At 36.3% G+C, this 25,296-nt stretch overlaps 1 protein-coding gene across 1 annotated transcript in view; it reads left to right on the top strand.

Moving 5' to 3' along the window:
* Positions 1 to 8,739, top strand: part of LOC131078673 (uncharacterized protein At1g51745) — a 31,879-nt gene extending 23,140 nt beyond the window's left edge. The window contains exon 3 of the mRNA XM_058016424.2: positions 6,691 to 8,739. Coding sequence (XP_057872407.2) covers positions 6,691 to 8,264 — 1,574 coding nt within the window. The 3' untranslated portion in view covers positions 8,265 to 8,739. The remainder of the gene's footprint in view (positions 1 to 6,690) is intronic.
* The last annotated feature ends 16,557 nt before the right edge of the window (positions 8,740 to 25,296 follow it).

Genomic DNA, 25,296 nt, shown 5'->3' with positions numbered 1-25,296 from the left:
CAAATCATGTGGCCTAGGTGCATTGACCAATGACTCCCTCTCAACATGGAGTAATATGTTTTTATAATACCAAAAATTTGTGGTAGCGTTGTGTTGTGACCTTTTCACACATCGCCCCGTTGCAAATGGGGACCCCCTAATTTTTAGGCCCTCCCGGTCTTTTGGCTTGCATTTTTGGGTTTTTTTGTAGCAGTCTCGTCAGTCTCTCTCTAAGTTTGCGAGTGTTTGGGGGTCATATTGGTCAAGTCTGCTTTTCGTTTGGGTGAATTTTAGGGTTTCTGCCTTCAGTCCTAGATTTTAGGGGTTTCTTTTAGGGTTTTGGAAAAACTGAACTTCGAATTGGAATTGGGGACCCTTTAAGGAACCTCCCAGTAAAATTTGAGCGGATTCTGAGAACTTACAATTTTTAGTAAGTCTATTTTTAGTAAGTTTCATTGCCTCTCGGATTGGTCTAATTTTGCCAAAAATCAAACTTACTACGTTTAGTAAGTTTCTATTTTTAGTAAGTGCTTTTCTGACCTATTTTGCCCAAACCTTGACATTTTGAAACACTTACTATTTGGGAAAATCTATTTTTGGCAGGTTCTTTACAGGAAAACGCTGAAGACTAAACGTTCTTGAAGATCATTTCTAAATCTGGAAGAGTCAGAAGGCAGACAAGTTGGATAAAAAAAAATGGTTAAGTTTGGAACTCCTATTCCAAAAGAGGAAAGCATGCAAAATCATCCAAGTCTTGAAATTCACATCAATCCACCAATGTTACCCTGATCCGAAAATGGCCTGAAATTTGACTAAGTCTGAAAATTTGAAAGATCTTCCAAAATCTAGAATTTGCATTATGATTCCTAGGGACCTGAAACCACTCTCAAACATCCTGACAATATATATGAAATATAACTTAAAGTATAAGAAAGGAAAACGATATTTCATATATATATTCTAATAAAGGAAAATTCCTCCATGGTCAAAATTCCTTCCTCCTAGCAAAAATCCGCCCAAGACATTTGCATTGTGCCAAAGTAGGGTATGCATGGAGAGATGGAAAAAGTATGAATTCCATGACCAAGAGCAAAATGCGCCCTAGCAACTATGGAAGGTGCCGAATGAAGGAAACAGGGGAAAGCTATAAAAAGTCAAGATTCCATGCCCAGTGCAAAATTGCACCTAGCAAAGATGAAGGGCGCCAAACTAGAGGAGCCATGGAGGTTTCAAAAAACCACAATATTCCATGACACATGCAAAATGCCGCCCTAAGGTGATGAAGGGCGCTAAAATCAATGAGTCTTGGAATTCATAGCAAATCAATGAATTCCTTCCCTTAGTCAAAATTGCGCCTTGGAAAGTGATAGGGCGCCAAAATGGAAGGTCCATGGAATTCATGGTGGATGGAATTCCATGGCAAATGCAAGATTTGACCCAAAGGTGATGAAGGGTGCCAAAGTGGGGGTTGCATGGAAAATGAACACTTGATAAAATTCCTCCTCCAATTAAAAAAAAAAAACGCCTTGGCTAAGGAAAAGAGGATGAAACGACTAAGTCAAAGAAAATCAAAGGAACGAAGAAATTCCATGGCATAATGAATTCCATGCCTTGAGAAGAATTGCACCCTACTCCTCAGGAGGGCGCCAAATTGGCCCAGGCATGGAAAATCCAAGAAGGTTCAAAATTCCATCACCAAGTGAGATTTGTGCCTAAGGAAGGTACTAGGACACCAAAACTTGATGGTCATGGAAAGCTTCAAAATCACAAAATTCCTTACCAATATAGAATCATTGCCCACGTCCAAAGGTAGGGGCCCAAGTCAAGGTATCAAGGAAGAGCATGGAAAGGATGAATTTCCTCTATCAAAGTCAAAATTCCAGGCCTAGTCAGGTAGTTGAGAATTTTCTAAGGCATGGAAATAATGAAATTCCTTACACCAAGCTGAATTCCACATTCCATGCTTAAGTTTGAAAGTCCTGGATGGAAATTTCCAAGGCAAAGGAAAATTTCGAGGGTCAAGGAAGAATGGAAATGCATAAATCCCATCAGTAGACATTTTGAAAAATCCTATTTTTAGACACCAAATCTCGCCAGAAGTCGAAAATTTTCGCAGATTTGGACTCATGAGGGAATCCTCTCTCTCCTAGACCCAGGTTAAATTTTAGGAAAGTTCCTAAAAAATAGGTGGTTGAAAAGTGTTGAAAATCTCCTCCAAGGCAAGGAAAGTTGAGAAACTTAAAAAAAAAAATGCTTCCAGAGTCAAAGATTCTCTCTCCTGAAGTTTTCTCCCTCCCAAGGATTTCTTGCCAAGTGGCAGCCAGGTCAGCGCATATTGAATTAATGACAGATTCCTTGTGCATGCGGTCGTCACGTCCAGGAGATGATGGTGCATTTATGTCTTCGTGGTGGTGCACTTATTACGGGGATATCTTGACCAAGTGGTGGACCGGTCAGTGCATGTTGAATGCATAAAGAATCTTTTGCATGCAACCGTCGTATTAATGATTTTATGTCAGATTCTTGCCGCATGTAGCCGTCGCGTGGAGAATAATGGACATTTATTACTACATGGAATATTCATTGTATTTTGGGTAAATCTGATGTAATGGGGTGCATTTAATGCACTAATGGGCGCCATTTTTGGGCTTTTAGAATAATTGTATATGGGCTTTATGGGGTATTTATTGCTGATTCCCACCTTGTTGCGTCTTGAGTGGGGAATCTTCTAGGGTGAAACCCTAATTAGGGTTTTTGCATGTAGTCAATACTAGGAGCCTATATAAAGGGGTGACCCCCTCATTTGTAAAAGGAGGGAGCTTTGTATGAAATTGTTGCGATAAATTTTTGAGATAATAACAATGAAACATTGTTCTCTAATGGTGTCCACTTAAGTTATTTTTTCAAAGCTTGCATGGTTTCACCTTCCTCACTTAGAGTAGAAGTAGTATAGTGTTTTGATTTCAATGGAGAATGTAATGGTGTTTGATGAATTTCCATGGTTCATACTTTTTGCATCTTGCTAATTGTAAGTTGCAGTGTAAAGTTAGCCTGAACCCCCTAAATTTGTGCTAAGTTCGATTGTGGATGGTCGTTTGGATTGCACCGATTTTGGGTATTCAAATGTACTTTCTCGATTTGAAAATCCTCTAGCATCCCCAGAAGATTGCACCTGTTTTTGCGGAGTTGTAGTTGATCTTGGCAAAGCAGAGCTTGGTTTATTTGGAATTTGTCCACCAGAGCACTATTCATTGTTATCACTGCCTTTAGGAGTAGATTTAGATCCTTCTAAACCCTTTCCCCTTTATTTTCAGTTCATTTTAGTCCATTCGAAGCAGCAGCATCTCAGAATTGCCATATCCAATGATGGAGTTCCAGCCACAACAAAGAAGTGAAAGAATGATGCAAACGTAAGGCCCCTTGGATTACCAGCAATCACATTAGCCAACTTAGTCATGTCCGTAGCGTAAAGGAACCTTGGAGTTGATTGTTTGAACTTCTTGCAATCTTAGCATGCAATCGCACTTTGATCAAGAGAGAGTGAAGTGACTGTTAGGTAAACTTTATTCTGTGTTCGACCTAGTCATAAAAAACACGTCAACACGTTGCTTTATGCTTCTTTTCCTAGTTCCATGTAATATATTCAAGCAAAGGCTACACACTATGACTATTACAAGGAACAAAGAAGCCCTGTGAATGCAACATGATAGAACTCTTTCCAGTGGATGCGCCCCACATGTGTTGGGCCTACTAATTCTGTATTTGAATAAGGGGAAGAATTTATCACAGTTTCAGTTGTCCCAACTGTCATCTTATTTCTATAATTTACTCTTAGCTAACAAAATGATTGGTTGTCATGGATGGTGAATCCAGATATGTTATTGGCAGATCTTCTCTTCTTGGAACTCTAAGGTTCCAAGAATCTGCATCCTCCTCCTCACAGGTATGTTAGTGAAGATATCTAGCTATTTTGCATTGTTAATTGTTTGCTCCGAGGTCAGTGGATACTGGATATATATCTGGTATCTTCAAGTTCTTTTTTTGTTTAAAAATCTCAGTGTCAAGAATTGCATTATAAAAAAAAAAATCTTTGATATCTTTTTGGAAGATTCTATTAACCCGTTGAGTAATTTTTTCATGATTATGAAGAGATATGGGTACATAGGATCTCCTTGCCTTAGCACACAATAACATGAAAGAGTTCTGAGTCATACCTTATGGAGCAATAGTGTAGTTAAGAGTGGAAATACAAGAGGGGGTCCATTATGCACAATTGAAAGGCTGAGTCCAAATGCCTCCACTGTTTTGAGGATTAGCGACCAGCTGCATCTGTTAAAGCCTTGGACATGGCAAGTTTGATAATGACCCGTCTTTTTTTGCTTCTACAAAGAGTGGCTTATCTCTTGCTTGACAATGATGCCATCTGGTAATTTTTGCTCAATTACAAATGATGATTGAGGCAAGACAACGCAAGGCAGAAGTGAAAGGAATTACCATGCTATGAGCTTAGAACTTATTTGATAAGTTATATTGCACAGATTGGTCTGTAATGAGCCATGGTCGGTATTATTGTTGATTTTGGATCTATTTCTGATCCGAGATCTCATAGCATTAATGCTTTAGCATTTCCTGTCACTTCTTGTTTTGTCTACCATATCAACATGGTTGTTTATGGTTATGCATTTAAAATTGTCGGTAAAATTGTGCTGGAAATCCTTTTAGTGTTGGGTTCTTGTCCTTTTGAAATGAGAAAATAATGTCCCCTTTTTTTGTGGCTAGATCTAGTTTTGGATTTTATAATCAGCTATGGAATATTCCGATCGAGCTATTTCCCTCTTCTTTAGTGTCATTCTTCTAGGAACATATGAATGAATTTCCATTGCACGATTCGAAATTTCTGCTTTACCTTGCAAGTAGCTGCCGTTGCCTAGTTTGATTCTTTAAACTGGGTTTATAATATTATATCACTGATTGAGGATTGATTTGCAGAAGAATTGTGTAGCTGTATCTATTTTTTGGTCCAGATTATTTCATGGTAGTGCTGATGCCAAAAGCATTCTTCTCATCCATGCAATTGTGAGAGGTCAGCAAGGGCAGCTTATTATTGGGCTGCTTCTGAGGTGGGAAATCTTGGCTCATGGAGTTTGTGGAAAATATTCCTAAAACCTTGCCTATTCCCCTCAATTTTCTTTTTTAGATGCTGTAATTTTCCCATGAAGTTAAACATGGCATAGATTTCTAAAATCCACCAGTTTCCACATTTTGATAAAAATGTGAGTGTGGCAATCACACAATATCAATTATGGTATAGTCGCACATCTTCTGCTTTCCTCAATACTGGCTTCTATTACTATACATGCAAACTCAATGTACTTAATCCAAAACACGATGCAAAAGCAAGTAAATGAGAAATAAAGCCTGGACTGAGAAGTACCTTCAAAAGTGGTGTCCGTGTTGCTAAATGCTTGAAAATGCTGTTTGTGGAACTTATCAGCTTATAAACATCATACCTGCATGTAGAGACACCTTTGCTGGATTGGCATACAACATAAAACTTCTTTTAGTGAGAGGAAATTTTCAGTTACCTTTTGTTTAACTTGGTCCTTTTATTTTCAAGCATGCAGATAGACCGTAAAACACACACAGGTAAGTACACTTCATAATACTTTTTGAAAGAAGAATACATTTTAGAATAAACATTGTTGTCTTCTGCATGGAGGTCTCTGAAGTTTAGGATAAAAATCTTCTATTGTCTTAGTAGATATCTTCAAAAGCAACTCATTTTGCTGGAACAGCTTGGTTCTCCATTATTAAAAATTGCAATTACAAATATCTTGCCTTTCACACTTGTCATTGGAGACATATGCAATCTCGTTGCACTTTTTTGTATGTTTAAAGATTCAAGAATCTCTTCTATATATATATGAATGTTTATGTCCATTCAGACAACATTAGAGTTTAGAAACTATTTCTATGTTTTGTATGTCAAGGAAAAGGTTAAACCCACCAGGGAAGATTGGAAATGAGTTCAACATTGGGATGTGGTTGAAATATGATGGTTTACAGAGATGGACGTTTTGCTAGTTTTGTAACATGGAATCCTTTTTTTCAAAATTTGTATGGTATATATGCCTAAGGAAACCATTCACTTAATTTCTCGACTGCATAGTCATCTAGAGATGTAGGGGTATCTGCACAGGGAAACTGTTTCAAATGATTGTATATAAATATATTCACTAGAAGATGTTGGTACACAGCTAGGGACATAGTTCTCGTCCCTATACTGAAGTCGCCTGATGACAAGGCTTTGATGGTATGGTCACAATTCTGATCATGTGACATAATATATCCAAATGCATATCAATCTTCAGATTAGCTTGTGAATTTTATCTGGCAAGATTTTCTCCAAAATGCTATGCTGCTGTCAAAGGAAATAACCAAAACATTTGTCAGCTGCATTCAATAGTTTGGTTCAGAACTGGCATGCATGTTCTGCATTCATAAACATGGAAGAATGCTAAGAATTATTGACTGTACTTGTGGTTGCATGTAAGGAATATATTAATCTTCAAGTTAAACATAAATTCAACTTTTATGGTCTCTCCTTGTGAAAAATAGAAGCTAACGTAACTTTAGGGCTATTGTGCTATTTTTCTTCACGTCATCCCTGAATATCTAAATTGTTTTCTCTGTTAATGCTTGTTTTCTCAGATTCCCAGGTTCTATCAATTCCAATATCAAAGAATTTTGCAAATGAGCTAGACAGAAGGCATTGTGAAGATCCCATTCAAGGCCAAACGAGTTTGATTAACAAGACTGAACTTGATCAGGCCAATTTCTCTAGTTCCTTTTCAAGGCATAAGTCTGCTGAGAAGATCAAATGTGCTGTTGCTGATGCAGGTGTTTCCAAATGGCAGTTGAAAGGAAAACGTAATGCAAGATACATGAATAAGAGGAAATTATATAGTACTAATGAGAGGACTTTGGTTGAGAAGGACAATAAATGCAGAGTGGTTATTTCTGCAAAATCTTCTGAAGACAAGCTTTATGTAAATGAGGAACCTAAGACAGAGACAGTGTCTGGGAGTGCTTCAGTGGAACCTGAAGTCTCTCCTAAGATTGAGAGGCAGTTAGGCAATTGTTTTATTCCTGAATGCCATCAAATATATGATTCTGCTAAAAGCAATAGTATGGACTTTGCTGATGAAAGACAACAAAGAACAGGAAGTTCACCACCGAGGAAAAAGGCAGAGGTAAAGAGTCTTTTAAGTCAAGAAATTTTTGAAGATCCTATGCAAGAAAAAAAATCTGTAGGCATTTCACATCAAAATTCTCAATTTCTTTTGCCACCATCATGGGAAATTAGAAAGCAGGAGTGTTTACCTTTTGATGAATTGCTGCAAAATCAACAGTTACATCAGACTGACAGCAAACAAGCTCTCTGGGAAACAAATTCAGAAGGATTTGATTCGGAAACTTTTCCAAGGCCAGTGTGTGAAGCACTAAAATCTTTAGATCAAATCCAATTCAAACAATCTGATTCCTTAAGGATCCCCAAGTTTCTGCAATTATCAGAACCAACTTCAACAGAATCTAGCTTGTTCGATGTGCAGATTGATGTGCGAGCAAGCTATAAAGGGGAGCATGTTCCTTTAGTTTCTTTGATGAGTAAATTTAATGGGAAGGCCATTATAGGGCATCCTATTGCTGTTGAGACTCTGGAAGATGGTTACTCTGATATTTTTCTTGCAGAGGATGGCTACTTAAATGATTCTGTTACCAAGTTTCAGTCATATGGTTTTGATAAAGTTAAAGGTGGAGCACTTCAACCTGTGTGGCGAACGGCAAGAAGAACTTCAATGCAGCGTAACCGTCGACCTTCTTCCTTGTTGAATGACAATTCCAATTCATCACAGTATCTAACCCATGGAAATAGACAATCACTGGGGAAAGTTTATCCAGGCATTCTTAATCATAAAATTCGATATATCAGGAAGAATATGCGTTATTCTACGTTAGATAAGAAACTACCTAAGAGATTCTTGAAAAATGTTGATTTGCCATCACGGAAGACAAGGACATTGTCTTCTATAACTGTTGAACATAATTTAACAAATGAGACTAATGAATCAACCCACCCAATTAAAATGGCTGAAGTTGCTCCAGTTAGTTGTATTCCAATCAAACTTATATTTAGTAGGATAAAAGAAGCAGTTGGCAGTACATCAAAATCAGGGAGTCATAGGTTGTCACACACCAGTTTAGCTGTGGAGAAACCAAAATAGGCACTTTGGTTAGAGAAGTATGAGATGGACCAATTTATTGTATCTTGTTAAATCCCTGTACCTCATTTTTGCAGCTTTCAGATAAATTATATTCTATGCAGGGTAAGTGCGAAGCATCTCGCTCTAATTGTAGCAGATAGTCAAGAATACAGTTATGGCATGAATGGATTTGCATAAAAATGAGACCTGGAGTCTAGAAAATCCTATTTCCATCATATCAATGTGAAGCCATGAAGATTGCACAGGCTTCATCCTGCATTTTATGTTGCAGTCTGATGGTATGCTTGATCTTATGAGTGTAACTTTCTGTATGATATTGAGATCTTTAATTTCTAGTTGCATCAAATGATTGCTTCTTCATCATGCATTGAGATTTAGAAGTAGTAGCATGACATTATCAGTTGGATACCAAGATATATTATGTCAACTTTCCCGTAACTAAGAAAATATTATGGTGGAAACAGATTTTTTTCAATGCTTTAATCGTCAATAATTAGTTAATTTGTCAGAGAACTCAGTAACTCACTTTAATTCAGTTGAAGTTAATATGTATTCAACTACTCTCTTCTGTGTTTGTAGAAGACTATTTGCATTATGAACAGTTTTGAGTCTGCAAGCACTTTTCTGGTGCCTTGCATCATGGGGCCATTTGGTAAGTTTGTATTTTATTTTGAATATCAAAGTATAGAATAGGCAGTCATTGTGAGTTCTTTAGATTCACTTTATCTACTTCTTGGTTGCAAGAACATTTTTGTTTCATTGTTTGCACATAAATGTACAGTTTTGTCATAAGAATGAGCATGACTTTTTGTTGTAGTATGATGATTAATTTCAGGTGATAATATATCTGAATGCTTTCTAATTGCTGAAATCTATTTTTTGATAACTGTGCAGATGTGCCCTTTAAACTCAGGCTGACTAAGTTTTCTGTGGGAATCCCTGTCTGGAATGTTCTATCATGAGAAAGATTTAGGATGCATCCTTGACATGCAAACCAGGAAAAAACAAAGCAGATTTCAACTTAGATGACATTTCAGGGTTCAATTTATCCATAGTTTACCTAGATATTTTTGGTACACCAGTTCCATTCCTTATACAGCATAACCATGGCATAAAGACCATTTTTATAGGATATAGAGACACAGCAAGAAATAAAATCTTTGATTGTCTAATCTGATCTCGAAAGCATCATTGGTGTATTGAACTGAGATGATTCTTGAAGATATTTCAAGCACAGGTTAATTTTATCGCAGTCAAATTATAAATTATATACTTAATGAAGGCATTCGAGAATCCCTGAAGGCACTGCACTTCGAAACCCATTACATCTAGTTATAATTACTATCTTAAAGATGTACGTGTATGCAATATATGATCAGATGGCAAGAAGGATGACTTTTGGGTTTCTAATAATGTGAAAACTGTGGTCAACTGCATGAGTACCGATTCTATTGGCATGTATGATTTGGATGAAGCCAAAGGTGGTCTCAGTTGAGCACATGAAAATGTGTGCATACAATACAGAATGGGGTTTGGTGGCATCTATATAGGTTTTAGTTGCTTCCGAGGTCAAATTCTGGTTCAGAACAATTAGTGACTCCTTTTCTACTATGTTGAGTTCTCCTATTGAAGGTCATGTGCCTGCTCTGAGATGGCCTGGGAGCAAAAGCAGTGACAAGAGCACTGCTGGAGCGCCTTGGTCGCTCCCATGGGTGCCAATGCATCATGGGCACAAAAAAACAATAAAAAACTCTTTTAAATGCAAAAAGAAATAAAGAAAAACCCTAAAATACATGATACAATTTTTGCAACATCATTTCATATATATATAGTATTACTTCATTTCTTCATCAAATAGGTTACTCAAGTTGTTTACGTTAAGTGACTCAACATAGTTGATTTGAATATCATTGTATGCTGGACACTCCATGATGTAATGTCATTTTGTCTCCACCAACCCTTGAGTGCAATATCTACATGGAAGTCCAAGGATCATGCAGCATGCAAAATATAGGACAAAAATGCCTACTGAATTATATTCTTTTAAAATATTGCATCAAGGTTTTTGATTAAAACAAAAATAGGTTTTGAAGAGACCCAAAACCCTTTGCGATCAGATTTTGAATGGATTTGGAACCCTCAACCAGAAAGTTGTCATAACATAAGGAACATGAAAGCACAAACAACCTTGGGTAAAAAAGGCACCCAAAGCCAAAAAACGTGGGTTTTTTAAAAATAGTCTCCCACAACCTAAAACAAAGCTGCAAAAAGAACAGCCTGCAGCTAGCCTAAAATTAGCCCCCAACTAGGTACCATCAAGATTTACATTTAGAGCTACTCTTGTGGGAGCGGAGAGTCATGTCAAAAGAAGAATTAGAGAACTTAGCTTTCTTGACCTTAACAGAAATCCAACCCTCTTCCACTTGCGTTGCCTTATCATGCCAAGCCAGTGCACCATTATCCTGAGAATGAATGCCTACAGCTATTGTCTTAGAGATGTCATTAGTATTCCTCCCTACAAGCATTGACTTTTCAGAAAAGCCACCAAATTTGATAGTTGGAACGCTATCACCAGAAATTGCAGCCTGAGGCCCATTCTCTCTCTCTCACTCTCTCTTTAGGGGTTTCAACTTGATAATCTTGCACAACTTCAGCAATCCCACCATTTGTGACATCCAGAGAGGATGCCCCTAGACTCCATGATTCCATCACAACCACCTCAAAAAAACTCCTATGTTGCTCAGATTTCTTCTCAACCATATAATGCTGTTGAGAAGCACCTTTCCACCATGTAGCCATCATTGCTTTTTTCTCAAATCCACATTGTGCAACTGCATGACCTGTTTTAAAACATCTTCTACATCGGAAGGGGATCCCTTCATAGTCCAAAGATTGAACCCAAGACCTTTTAGAAGATTTAAGTAAAATCTCAATAGGCAACCCTTTTGAAACATCCATTTCAACCAATATGTAGGCAAAGGTGGAGTGATAAATATCAGAGGATTCATCATCCACCATCAAAAAATCTCCCAAGGCATCACCCACTTCCTCTATAAGAGGATCAACCCATAAATGAAGGGGGAGATTAGGAAGCCGAATCCATATTGGGATCTTATTAAACGTTTCAGAAGAAGGGTTGAAATTAGAGTGCCAAGGCTTAATCATCAACAAAAAATTATCCTCCCAGCTAAAAAAACGATCACATAAGATTTTGTTTCTATCATGATCATTATCAAGCTTAGCAACAAAAAACCTTTTAGCCATGGAGAAAATATGAACTTTACTAGTAATAAGAGGCTTCCATAGTTCTGAGATCCAGGTGTGTAGTTGAGGGAGGCAAGGTCAAAAACCCCTAAACCGACATATCACACCATGTAAGGAGAGAACAAAAGCATTATGATCTATTTCCTCTTCTGTCTCTGCTTTCAGATTAATAGAGATGGCATTTGCAACAAGAATGAACCCACCATATGGCTGTTTCCCTTGTCGTGACCTTGGTGCCTCACCAATCTGCCGTTGCCCAATAAACACAACCGCGCTAGCATTCAACAACTTGCCAGAAAGCCACACACCCTGCAGACCACCAGCGATAGAGGCATAGGGGTGGGACGAAACATCCACATCACCCACCAGGGAGGAGGCATGCACAGAGGCAATGCCACCGATATCCACAACAGGAACGACAGAGGCCGAGGGCCGAGAAGCGCCATCTTCAGATTTTGAAATCGCCCCATGGGCGGGAAGAGCCGTTGCGGAGTGAAGTGCCATGTTCCCAAACCCAAGTTGACGCGTCAAGGTTATGGTCCCAAATCATTCTAAATTTCTATATATGGGGAGTATGTTTACCGTTTCTTGACAACGATCTATTAGTGACATTTATCTAATTTGAATTTGGATCCCAACAAAGCATGTGCCAAAAAATCAATACATGTATAGAACTTAAAAGCCAATTAACTATTATACTCATGAAGAATTAAGAGCTCTAAAATGGAAGGATGATCATCCAGATATTTTGGTTACCAAGGCATAGATGAATATCATGATAATTGTAAACAACTCAGATTATATCTTTTTAAGTTTTGTTTTTTAGTGTATCAAATTGACGCAGCCATGACCTGGAGGATCTTCAAAGAGAACGGTCCAGATCATGCAACAAGAGTAACACAACGAAAGCAACAACACAGGAACATAGAAAATGGAAAATCAGACATTCGCATCATCATATATTCATCATAAAACATCCGGTAACATTCGGGTTACATGCAGACTAACATGCTCGGTTATAGAGTACATCCAAGATACAATTCATTCGGACCTCCAAGAAGTATCCAAATTACAATTTATGAATGTAGATCTTCATGCCATTTTTTTTTTCAAAGGATCACATACAACAATATATATACCATCCGGAACACATCCGGGTTGGCCACAAAAGATTACATTTACCAAGGAAGGAAAATGAAACGTGTAAAATAGGTTGGCCCCAAAACGTGAAGATCTCATCCGCCAAGAACAAACATGAAGTGCGGACCACAAAGGAGGGTTGACTGAGGGCCTAAGAACATCATGTGTGGTGCCAAATTGTTCCGCAATCCAAGGAATCGCTCCGCACAAGAAGAAATTTCCAACATAGATGATAAGCTCAAAACTGCTCTGGAACCAAGAAACATACACTTCGAAAGAAATAAATTGTCGGAAAAGAATCTAAATGAACTGGAAATCTGGAATGATGCACAAGAACAAGCTTGGAAGTCAAAAATCTGATCTGCCAAGAAAAGAAACTACCGGAAAATGTTGAAAGTAACACAGAAACTGTGACAAGATAAAAACTAAAAGCAAATATTTTTGGATGATTCAAGAGTGCTCATAGACTGGGGATGCTCTTGCATCAGACACCCCAGGTAGAAAAGATGTTCCATGAGAGGCAACTCATGAACATTGAAAAGGATTCGGGATATAGACCCCATGCTCATTTCTGATCCAAATGTCTTCTTTGTCTGCAAACTTCTTCTTAACCTCTTCCAGAACCTCAACCAAATTCTTTAGCTTCTGTTTTTCTTTATCCCCCTTTGCTTGATTCATACCTGCACATTGTCTCTGATTGTTGCTCTCTTTCTTCTGCAACTCTGATTTATTTCTGCCACAAGATTTCATCCGGTTTGCCACCATCACCTTAACCTTACTGCCATCCGGTACCATCTTGCTATCAAACCTATACAGTAGAGCCTTTTGCAAATCCATGCCACCATCCGGTGTATCCTCTCCAACCTGCTTCTCAGCATTGCAATTCTTCACAAGACTCAAATTCTTCACTGCCTCCTCCTTCTCCTTCAAAGAAGCCAAAGTAAACTTCTGCCCATCCTTCTCAATATTGATCAAGTTTCTTCTACAATCATAAATAGCTCCTCTATCAAATTGCCAAGGTCTACCCAACAAAACATGACAAACACTCATAGGCAAAACGTCACACAAGACTTCATCCTTGAAAGGTCCAATATTAAAATTAATCAAGCATTGCTCTCTCACTTCCACCTTATGATCATTTTGCAACCAACTCACCTTGTAAGGGGTAGGATGCTCAAGCCTCTTCAAACCAAGCTTCACTACCATCTCCTCTGATACCAAATTATCTGTACTTCCAGTATCCATAATAACCTTATAGCACTTACCACTTGATTTGCAAACAGTCTGGAAAAGATTCTTCCTTTGAGTAGGTTTGGTATCTTCACTGTTCTGCTCCATCAAGACTCTTTTGAACAAAAGGGACTCTCCTTGCTCTGGTTTTAACACATTCTCTCCAAACTCTAGCTTCCTGATTCTCATTTGCTATGCAATTCCTTACCATTCCTTGCTTACACTCAAAAGATCTATGTTCGGTTTCTCTCCACTTAAAACATTCACCTAAAAATTATCTACTGCTACTGCCACTACCTTTTCTCTGTGTCTTCTGATCCGTTTCTTTACTCCATTTAGATTTTGGTTCTTCTTCAACATTCTGCTTCTCTATACTGTCATTCACCTGCCCCTTATATCTCTCCTTTCCTCTAGGGTTATTCTGCTGTCTCCTTTTCACTTTATCTTCAGCCTTCAAAGCATATTGATAAGCCTCCTCGATTGTAGAAATCTTCAGCATAATCTCGTCCTGGATGTTAAATCCAAGTCCATTTATGTATCTAGCCACCTTCTCTCTATCTATCTCTCTATGTCCAGAACTGATCATCATCTTGTAGAATTCCTTAGTATACTCTTTCACACACATGTTCCTCTACTTCAAGTTCTACAACTTCTTGATCAATTCCAACTCATAGTCTCCCAGAATGAACTTAGCCTTCAATCTTGCAACCATTTGCCTCCATCGGGTGATTTTCATCTCACCTTTTTCCACTCTATCTCTCTGCAACTCTTTCCACCATAAAGCAGCATGCCCTTTCAACTTAGTTTGTGCTAACCAAACTCTTTGTGGATCCTTAACATCTTCAAACTTGAAGTAATCCTCCAATTCTCAATCCAAATCTATCAGGTATTCCGGATTCAACGAACCCGAAAAGTTAGAAATCTCAACTTTATGGACTTTACTCACTTGTGCCACCACTCTAATAAGTTTGTCTTCTTCCTCATTTGTCGGTCCTTCCGCTCCTTCAGACTCAAGCTCTTCTTCTCCCTCTTCATACTCATCCTCTGATTCCAGATTCCTCGGCAAACTAGCCAACGCATTTCAGATCTCATTGCTCATCTCATTCTTGAAATCCTCCATCATCTTCTCTACTCTCCTAGGGTTCATCCTTCTCGACAACATCTCCTCCCTTGCTTCGGTGCAATTGCCTCAACTCGACGATCTGACTACAAGGTTTCAATTGCCTCTTCGTCGGTGATCAATTGAACACACAAGCAACTTGCCTCCAACCGACGATCTGTTCACCCAAAGGAATGCCTCAAGGTTCGCAACCAACTTTGATACCATCTAACGCAACCATGACCCGAAGGATCCTCAAAGAGAACAGTCCAGATCATGCATCAAGAGTAACGCAATGAAAGCAACACCACAAAACATAGAAAATGGAAATCAGACATCCGCATCATCATATATTCATCATAGAACATCCGGTAACATCTGGGTTACATGCAGACTAACATGCCTGGTTACAAACTACATCTAGAATACAATTCATCCGGACCTCCAAGAAGTATCCGAATTACATTTTATGAATCTAGATCCTCATACCATTTCTTTTTTTTTTTCTTTTCTCAAAGGATCATATACAACAATATATATACCATTCGTAACACATTCAGGTCGGCCACAGAAGATTACATTTACCAAGGAAAGAACATGAAACGCGTAAAATAGGTCGCCCCAAAACTTGAAGATCTCATCCATCAAGAACAAACCTGAAGTACGGACCACAAAGGAGGGTTGGCTAAGGGCCTAAGAATATCGTGTGTGGTGCCAAATTGTTCCACAATCTAAGGAATCGCTCCACACGAGACGAAATCTCCAACATAGATGATAAGCTCAAAATTGTTCCGGAACCAAGAAATAGACACTCCAGAAGGAATAACTTGCTGGAAAAGAATCCAAATCAACTGGAAATCTGGAATGATGTGCAAGAACAAGCCTGGAAGCCGAAAATCTGATCTGCAACGAAAAGAAACAACTACCAGAAAATGCTGAAAGTAACACAGAAATCGAGACAAGAACAAAACTAAAAGCAAATAATTTTGGTTGATGCAAGATTGCTCATAGACCGGGAATGCTCCTGCATCACAAATTATACAATGTTCTATCAAATTTAACTGTAGAGTTTTGAATCAATGATTTACAAGAGATGGATTCTTGCAAACTATTATTCATAAAATATGGGTTGATAAATATTGACATAGTAACTAGACAAATAAATCGCAGTAAAACATCATATAATCATAAATTGTAAAACTTTGGGTGGACAGCTGTGTATAATTTTTTAAAAATCAACGTTTCAGATCATACTCTATGATCTAGATTTAGTAGATAATTATGTAAACTTATTTATATTTATGTTTTGGATCACATTCTGCGTGTAACTTTTTTACATTGACATTTTGGATTATACTCCATGATCCATCATCTAGATCATGAAATGTGATCTTCAATACTGATATAAAAAAATTATACAGCTATCTACCAAAAACTTTGCAATTTATTTCATGGAGTGGACATATCATCATATAAACAGATTATAAGGCAGTAGATTGCTTGCACAATGGTGAATTGCTTGTATAATTGTGAAAAGCTGCTAGATGTTGGAGAATAATCCATTATCACTAGACACAAAAAAGAGGTTTCCTATAACCCTCGCTACTAGAGCCAGCCTTAAAGATATCAAAGGACCAGGAACAATAGAAAGGTGAAATGTTAGCTGCTGCTGCATTTTTTTGTGTGTTTATAATGATTGCCCAATCCCAATTTTCAACATGGCTTATCTAGAAGTGTGTAGCAATGAAACTAAACTCATTTGGAGACTAATTTTTTTATCTGCAATTTTAATCATGCTCTCTCCATTCGATTCATTCTTCATCTGTATTTCATGCACCTATTCTCATCCATATGAAGAGTAAAAATAATATATTATGGAAGCATGTTGCAGTGGAAATTGATTTTCCTCTTGTACACCTATACTGCTAAATTGGCTATGACTTGCCATCTTAGGTGTTTCAAATTCACACATTCGAATTTTTTTGGTACTACATGAGTAACTGATTTTAAAAAATCAACGATAATATTTACTAGATTGATAGTTTGATCAATGACCAAATGTGTCCTACATACAAATTTATAATGAATTTTGTGGGAAGTTTCTTTTCAATCTTCTCTAGAATTATCAATTACTATCATGTGTAGATTGAATATTATCTCTAATTTTTCTGTAATTAGGTTGAATACGTTTTTATCAATTTTCCATCTATACAATATGAAGGAAATTAGAAGTGCAACAATTGTTTGGATAATTTTCTATTTTTAGTGAAATTCAACTTTTTTTTATCATTCCATGTTCTTTATTGTGTTTCTATATCAATTCATTTAGCTTCAATATGGATTTGATGTATTTGCATTGGATTCTAGTTTCTGGTTGGCAAGGTATAGGAAACATTCTCTCTCGTATCTTTGGTTGGAGTTTTTTTCAAAAATTAACAAGAATTATCAATGTATAGATCAATTTTTCATTGTTCAATAATTTATTTGAATCAAAATTGAAGTAATTATTTCATCCAAAGAGAATACATTTCCACCTTGTAGATCACCTTATGCAATAAATAAAATAAATTTTTGGAATTGTTTTAAAGAATTAAGAAATACAATTCAGTCCATAGAAAATATTTTGTATTGTTCTTATATTAAAATAATAAAATTTAGAATATAAAATCATATAAAAATTAATTTTTTTAGTAACAAATGTAGGTTACAATACCATATCAAAGTTTGACCTCCACAAGAGATCGACACTCTTAATCTAGGAGAAAATCTCTAATCAAGATATGGACCTATAATCTCCATCCCGATACCTCTATATACAAACAAGAAAGAAACAAGAACACATATTGTGTAAAATTTATTTTTTAAATTAATGTTGTGACATTTTTTTAAGGTGGGTGCCCAAGTTTGATTCCATCCTAATAGATTAAAAACTCTAAGACCAATCCAAATGTTGTTTCTAATCCAAGTATCAAAGATGGTTTATCTTCATATGACATTTAATCAAATGCATTTTACATTACCTTCAAAATTAAACACGTTTCCTTAATATGCTAGCCACATTGAATAAATTTTCAATGTTACATAAAAAAATCCTACAAAAATATTATACATCCTAAAGTACGACACCCTATTTCAAAGTGGACTACAACTTTACAAAAGATTAATATTATATTCAAGATATTAAACCCTTTTCCCAACCAATTTTTTTTAAAAGATTTATAAAACTAGTATTATTATTAATTTACACTAATTTACACTAAATCACAACTTATTTTTGAACATCCCCCCTTCCACAATGAAGGAAAACAAAATCCTTCTTGGGGGAGATACCTAGTACAAAAATCAAAGCAAACCACCTGAAAAGGACATCTGACAACCCTGACAAAACAAATGGACAAGAAAGGGCAGAGATCAAACTAGATCTTACAAGAGGAATGATGCTATCTAAGGATACACAAACCCTAGGTTTGAAAGGATTCAGGAATAGAAAAAAGTTTAATCACAATCATAGTAAGACTTCATACCAAAAGCAAATAGTAGAGCTTGCATCATAAAACCTAAAATCCTCGATTTGGCTTGGGCACACCTATAAAGCTATGCCTTCTTTGCAAAAAAATTGCAAGCGAGCAACGTTATGAATGAAATCGTAGACTGGTGGTGCGATGCGTTCCGTGGCCGGGTAAGTACAAGATCCTTGGACAAAGGCTTTTTTTTTATCATTGAATGTGTGGATGAATATCTAAAAAGAGAAATCATGTATGGAAATCCTTTATTCTTCAAGGGCTTCAGTTATTATTATCTAGATTGGGAACCTAACTTTGACGCTAGTGAGCACATCATAAAAAAAAATCGCCTAGATGGATCACGCTAAAAAATATGCACTCGAAAAATTGGAGCATGGAAGCCCTAGAAAAATTTGGGGAAGAACCGGGTTCATTTATGGGGGTGGAGGAAGATTTCTTTTTCAAAAAATGGGACTTAGAACTAATTTTTTTTCAATATGGATAGTAATTTGAAAACCCTAGATACCTTGGAAATTACTGGTAAAAGGGAAATGGTTTAAAGAGACAAAATTTGATGATTATCCCTCTAGAGATGGATGCATCCTAGGGCCAAAGTTTCAAACCAACTACTTGTCCCATGATACCATAAGCACCTCTGCGATCAAATTCTAAAATAACATCACAGTTCCTCCATCAACAAAAGTTCGATATGAAAGAGAAATAGAAAAGGGAAAGATGCCTGCAAAAAATATAGTCAGATCTTAACAAGAAAAAGAGAATGATTTTGCAGATCCCAAAACCAAAATGAGGTAATGGTAAACACTCCTAAATTACCTGAGTAGTTCCCCAATCAAATGCCTCAATTGGAAAGAGGTAAAATAGAGTGGGCCGTAAGGGATCTAAAGGATCTCTTAATAGAAGCATAAGTGCTTTGAAAAGAAATCAATATGAAGCTCATGTAAGTATTCTACATGGAAAATTCCCTTACCTGCAAAAAGATTCAACAAAATAAATTGAGGGCCCCAAAATTGTTACAGGAGTGGGGTACCCTAGAGCAAGGTCTTACCCTAGAGCAAGGTCTTGAAGAAGGGGAAATCAAGGAAGAGGAATTCAATGATAATCTAGATAACGATGAGGGAATCGAGGAAAAGATAAGGGATAAGCAAGAGGAAAGGAGCAAAGAAGTCTCAAAAGTTGATACCATATGTGAATTTGAAGAAGGGGAAATCAAGGAAGAGGAAATCAATGATAATCTAGATAACGATGAGGGAATAGAGGAAAAGATAAGGGATAAGCAAGAGGAAAGGAGCAAAGAAGTCTCAAAAGTTGATACCATATGTGAATTTGAAGAATGGGAAATCAAGGAAGAGGAATTCAATGATAATCTAGATAATGATGAGGGAATAGAGGAAAAGATAAGGGATAAGCAAGAGGAAAGGAGCAAAGAAGTCTCAAAAGTTGATACCATATGTGAATTTCTAGGTATCTCATAAGACTAGTCCAAACATTCAGTAGGAGAGTTGATAGAAAATATAGAATTGGAAAAGAAGAAACAAGCTCTATTACAAGAGCTAATAGATGAGGGAGAAACCAAGGATAGGGAGAATGGTCTGCTTTTTTTTGGGAGATAACCAAAAAGAAAACAAGATAGAAACAAAGTTGGGGCAAGAGAAGCTAGGTGTTTTGCAAATTTCTTCTAACAAAACCAGGTTGGATTATGGAAAGAATTCTAACAAGAAGGTAGGAAGGAAAGCTCTCCAGGAACTAAGAAAAAAATATGGGAAGCGAAAGTTCAACTTAAAATCACCACACTCATGGAATCAGGGAAGGGAAAGCTCCTTCCCCAAGGGCCATAATGCTCCTATTGTGGAATGTTAGGGGCGTGAATGCCCCTAACAAAAGACGTTCGGTCAAGCATAGGGTGGGCTTGACCAAGGTAGAGAGAATTCTATTACAAGAAACAAAATTATCTACCATAGAAATGGAAGCCTTTAGAAAGGATTCGGGAATTGGAAAGTGGAAGTAGTATAGTTGGGAGGGGCTTGAGGTGGGCTAGCTGCCATTTGGAATGGATGAACTCACAATACTGGTTCTCGCTTTTTGACCAACTTTGACACTTAGATGAACATTTTGAAAAAAACCTTCACTTTCTGACACCTATAACTTTTAAACCGTTAAGAATTTGAAGATGATGTAAACCACTGATTTGTAACATCTTGTTTGTAGATTTTAATTTTATTGATTTTTCCATCTCCCTCGAAAAGTAGTTTTTTACAACAAACAACATTTTAAACAGTGATATGCATCCTAAAATGCATAACTTTTTTTTCTATAAATGATAAAAACTTAATTCTTTTGAATTTTGGTTTGTAACATCAATACCCAAGGCATGTAGTTGGTTTGATAGTGATATGTTGAATATTTTTCATTTTATTTAGTTTTGAAGTCCAACTAATTTTAATTTAGATATAGGTGTACGTTTGAACACATAACTTGTTATATATATCAAAATTCAATTTTATTTATTTTGTTAGAAAGAAGACATGAATACCTAGGGCATAGATATTTTTCATAATTTTTTTGAATTAGTTTACTATTTTTCCCAATGCATTGAACAAAGAAGTTCATGTTTGGTGGAAAACCTACATTCATAAGAAATAAAACAAAAAATATATTAATGAAATTACATATATGAAAAATTATACTATTTGGAAAGCTTATAATAAAGATTAAATACTTAAAAAAAAAAAACTTCTAAATGAATTCATTTGACCCCCTAAAAGTTAATGTAAAATTGGTTTTTTATCAACATTTGATAGATGGAAAGGAGACTCCATTGCAAGTATGATTTATAAGTAGAGAGGTTTTATCCAAGAAATTTTGATCTAAGAGCCTTTGATCTAACTCTCTTCAATTAATTACTTCAAATGGGACCTCTTAAAACTTAAATCATTATATTTTCTAAAAAATGTATGATTTCATAAAAAATCAGGATGCACCAAAAATTGGGAACCAGTATTGTAAGTTCACTATTTTCTTTGTGGAACTAGGGCCTGAGAAACATTGGATAGGGGGTAAATTATCGAGCCTAGTTTGCAATTTATAGTGTATGTTGATTAATGTCTATGACCCAATTTCTTGTATAAATAAATGTGACTTATGGGTTGAGTTGGATAATTTCATGGAGGCCCACTCCTTTCATCAAAATATAATTGTGGGGGACTTCAATACTATTTTACATTGGTAGAATAAAAGAGGGACTGTTGTCAGAGCTGGTCAATCTTAGAAGGATTTCTGAGAATGGGTAACCCGAAACATTTTGCTAGAAATTGAATTAGGAAATGGGACATTCACCAGGAACATTAGAAGATTGGGATTCAATAATATTGTAGAGAAATTGGATAAATTTTTCTTCAAAGGGGATCTTACCACATTTCCATTCACTTTAGATGGCCTTATTCTCCCTTGTTTGCGATCAGATCATTATCCCATAAAGTTAATAGTTATGGGCGATGAGAAACCTATAAGGTCACCTTTCAAGTTTGAAATCATGTGGTATAAGGATGAGAAGTTTCTGGATTTGATATAACTTTGATGGAAGGAAGAGAAATTTGAAGGTTCCAAGTTATTTTGCTTCATTGCGGAACTGAAACATGTAAAACATAAATTGATTCAATGGGACAAGGAACATTTTAAGAACATCTTCTCATCCAAAAATCAAATTGAAGATGGGTCAAGCAAGTTGTTTGAAGAGGTCATTCAAAATGGGATGATGCAAAACTTTTTAGAGAAAAAGACCTAATGAACGAATATGAAGATGTCCTTTCCAAAGAGGAGATTTTTTGAAGGCAGAAGTCAAGGGAGACATGGATTGAGGCGGGTGACAAGAATACCGAGTACTTTCACAATGTCACAAAACAAAGAAGAGATGTAAACAAAATCTCAAGATTGGATGATGGTGATGGAACAATCTTGGAAGATCCCAAAGTTATTGTGGATAAGATAGTTGAATACTTTTTCTCACTACTCAAAAACATGGAGGGTTCAGATCTTTCCACTCATCAAGTGCTTCTACAACACATTCCTACATTAATCAGTGCCAGTTATAATAAAATTTTGAATACTAAAGTTACTATTGTAGAGGTGGAGACCACTCTCAAACAAATACATCTTGACAAAGCTCCCAGACTAGATGGTTTTCCAGTTGGTTATTTCCCAAAATGTTGGAATATTCTAAGAATAGAACTCATGAAGGCCTTAGAAGCTAGAAGAAATTCTGAGAAATTACTAAGAGAGGTCAATAATACCTTTATAGTTCTCATACCCAAAAAAGAGAAGGCAACAAGGTTAGAAGATTTTGGCCTCTCTATGTGCAACACTATTTACAAGATCATAGCCAAGGTTATTGCAAATATATTAAAACTACTATTATTTTTTATCATTTCAAAATAATAGATTGGGTTTGTTCCAGGAAGGTCAATCCTCGATGGAGTAATCATAGCCCAAGAAGTAAGTTATTCCTTGCAAAACATCTTTGAGACTGAGATGCTAATAAAAATGGACATGAAGAAAGCATACGATAGGGTGCATTGGAGATTCCTATGTAAGGTCCTCGAAGCCTTTAGCTTTTATAAACAATGGTTCAACTAGATTTTCAATTGCATCTCGAGTTCCAAATTTTTAATTCTGATCAATGGCTTACCATAAGAAGGCTTTTTTGAATCCTCAAGAGGATTGAGGCAGGGAGACCCATTATTTCCCTTCCTTTTCATTATAATGGCCGAGACACTTAAGGAAAATTCAATAACTAACAAATATTAGGTTAGATTGAGGGGATCAAGGTGGCTATTAATATTTAGGTTACACATCAACAATTTGCGGACGACACCATGTTGTTTGGGGCAACTAAGAGAAAGGAGGCAAGACAATTTATCAAGGTTTTATCACATTATGCCAAAGCTATGCCAAAGCTTTAAGTTAGGAAATCAATTAGACAAAGTTTGAGGTATTCTTCTTATCAATTCCCCCTAGGAAAGAAATGGGAATTCTAAACATTCTCAAGTTCAAAAGAGGGGCATTGCCATTCTCTTATCTTGGACTGTTGTTGGATAAGGGTTCGAGGAACTCGAGGATGTGGGATCCCTTAAAAGGGAAGATTGATACAACATTAAATTCATGGCCAGGTCGTTGGCTTTCATGGGCTGGTAGAATAGTAATGCTTAAAATATTTATCTCCTCTTTACCCATTTACTTGCTGTCTTACTTAGCCCTCACTTATGGAGCTAATCACTCAATGGTACAAAAAATGGTACGCTATTAGAGCTTAGCAGAGAAAGAGAAATTTTCTCTAATCTCTTGGAAAAAAAATTGTAAGCCAAAGGACTATGACAGGATAAGGCTCATAAATCAACAATGGTAGAATAAGGCACTTGGACCCAAATTAGTTTGGAAAATGTTTAGAGAACCACAACTTAAATGGACAACAATTCTACAAGCCAAATACCTAAATAATAATGACCCATTAGAAATCCTTAAGGTTGCCAATCCCCCTAAGGGTTTGAGGGTATGTAATTTGTCAGAGTTATCTTGTATTAGCTAATAATTATTTATTTAATTATTAGTCTATTATACTCTACCCTTAAGCTAAACTTAGGCATTTAATAACATTGTAGGTATTTAATAATTATTCTAATTATTAAATACACATGATCCCTTTAGGGTTTCTTTAGGTTTGCACAACTTTAGGGTTGCATAATCTCCTTTTATAAGGATTGATTTTGTACCTTTTTAATCATTCCCTCTCTGAATGATAATTGTTTTCTTCAGAGCCATTATTGCTTTTTTACCTCCATTCTTCTCTTGTGATAGGTATTTTTCTTGTAGGTGTTCTTGGGATATCTGAAGTTGTATTTCTCAACTTCTTCATGGTATCAGAGCCTACATCTGTTGCTACTTGTTCCTGATTTTTCAAAAGATTTTTTTGGAGGCTAGGGTTTCAAGTTTTTCAAAACCTTTTTTATTGATCTGGGGTGCTTTTTTTTTTTTTTTTTTTTTTGTTTGGAATTTTGGGCTCAAACAAACCTCATAGATGGACTTAGGAGGCTGATTGGACGAATTTTGATATATAATTCGCCTATTTTCGGTGATAGAGGCATCTGTGGCATGATTTTTTATTGGTACGTTTTTTGAGACACAAAAATCCGTACGACCGTCCCTGCACCTACGTCAGAAATATTTTCAAAAAAAAAAATCAACTGGTTGGTAAATAAATAATAATTTTTGATTGTTGGTTTTAAAAAATTTTTTTTTGTTAAAAAAGAAAAATCAAGTTGTTGCATGTTAAAAGATTTTTTTGAATTTTTTTAAAAAAAGTGAACCCTTTGCAGCAAAAGTACATTGTATCAATGCTGACTTCAGCATGACATCATATTGACGTTAGCGGTACATTCAACAATACAAACAACATGCATAGCCCCTGTGACCCTCTTTGTGCCCTAAAAGAGGGGTTTTTTTTTCTTTTCTTTTGGCCATAACTTGGGCATACGACATCGTTTTTTTGCAAACGAGATATCGTCGAAAAGATGGTTTCGTCTAATTTTCAGATATGTGGGTTTCATCACCTGGTTTTTTCGTTGATGTATTCTACAACCATTTGAAGTCAAAGGTGTTGTTTTTAGTCCCGAGCTCATAATTGTTTACCAGTTTATCCGTTTTTCGTGATTTTACTCCAGGTACATTTTATTTAGTTTTTTGTGTTTTCACACTTTGATGAATTACTTGAACATTTAAGCTTTTG

The sequence above is a fragment of the Cryptomeria japonica genome, chromosome 2 (genome assembly GCF_030272615.1).
Source record: "Cryptomeria japonica chromosome 2, Sugi_1.0, whole genome shotgun sequence".
Taxonomy (NCBI): Eukaryota; Viridiplantae; Streptophyta; class Pinopsida; order Cupressales; family Cupressaceae; genus Cryptomeria; species Cryptomeria japonica.
The sequence above is the reverse complement of the archived record's forward strand: the minus strand, read 5'-3'. Positions and strand labels throughout refer to the sequence as shown.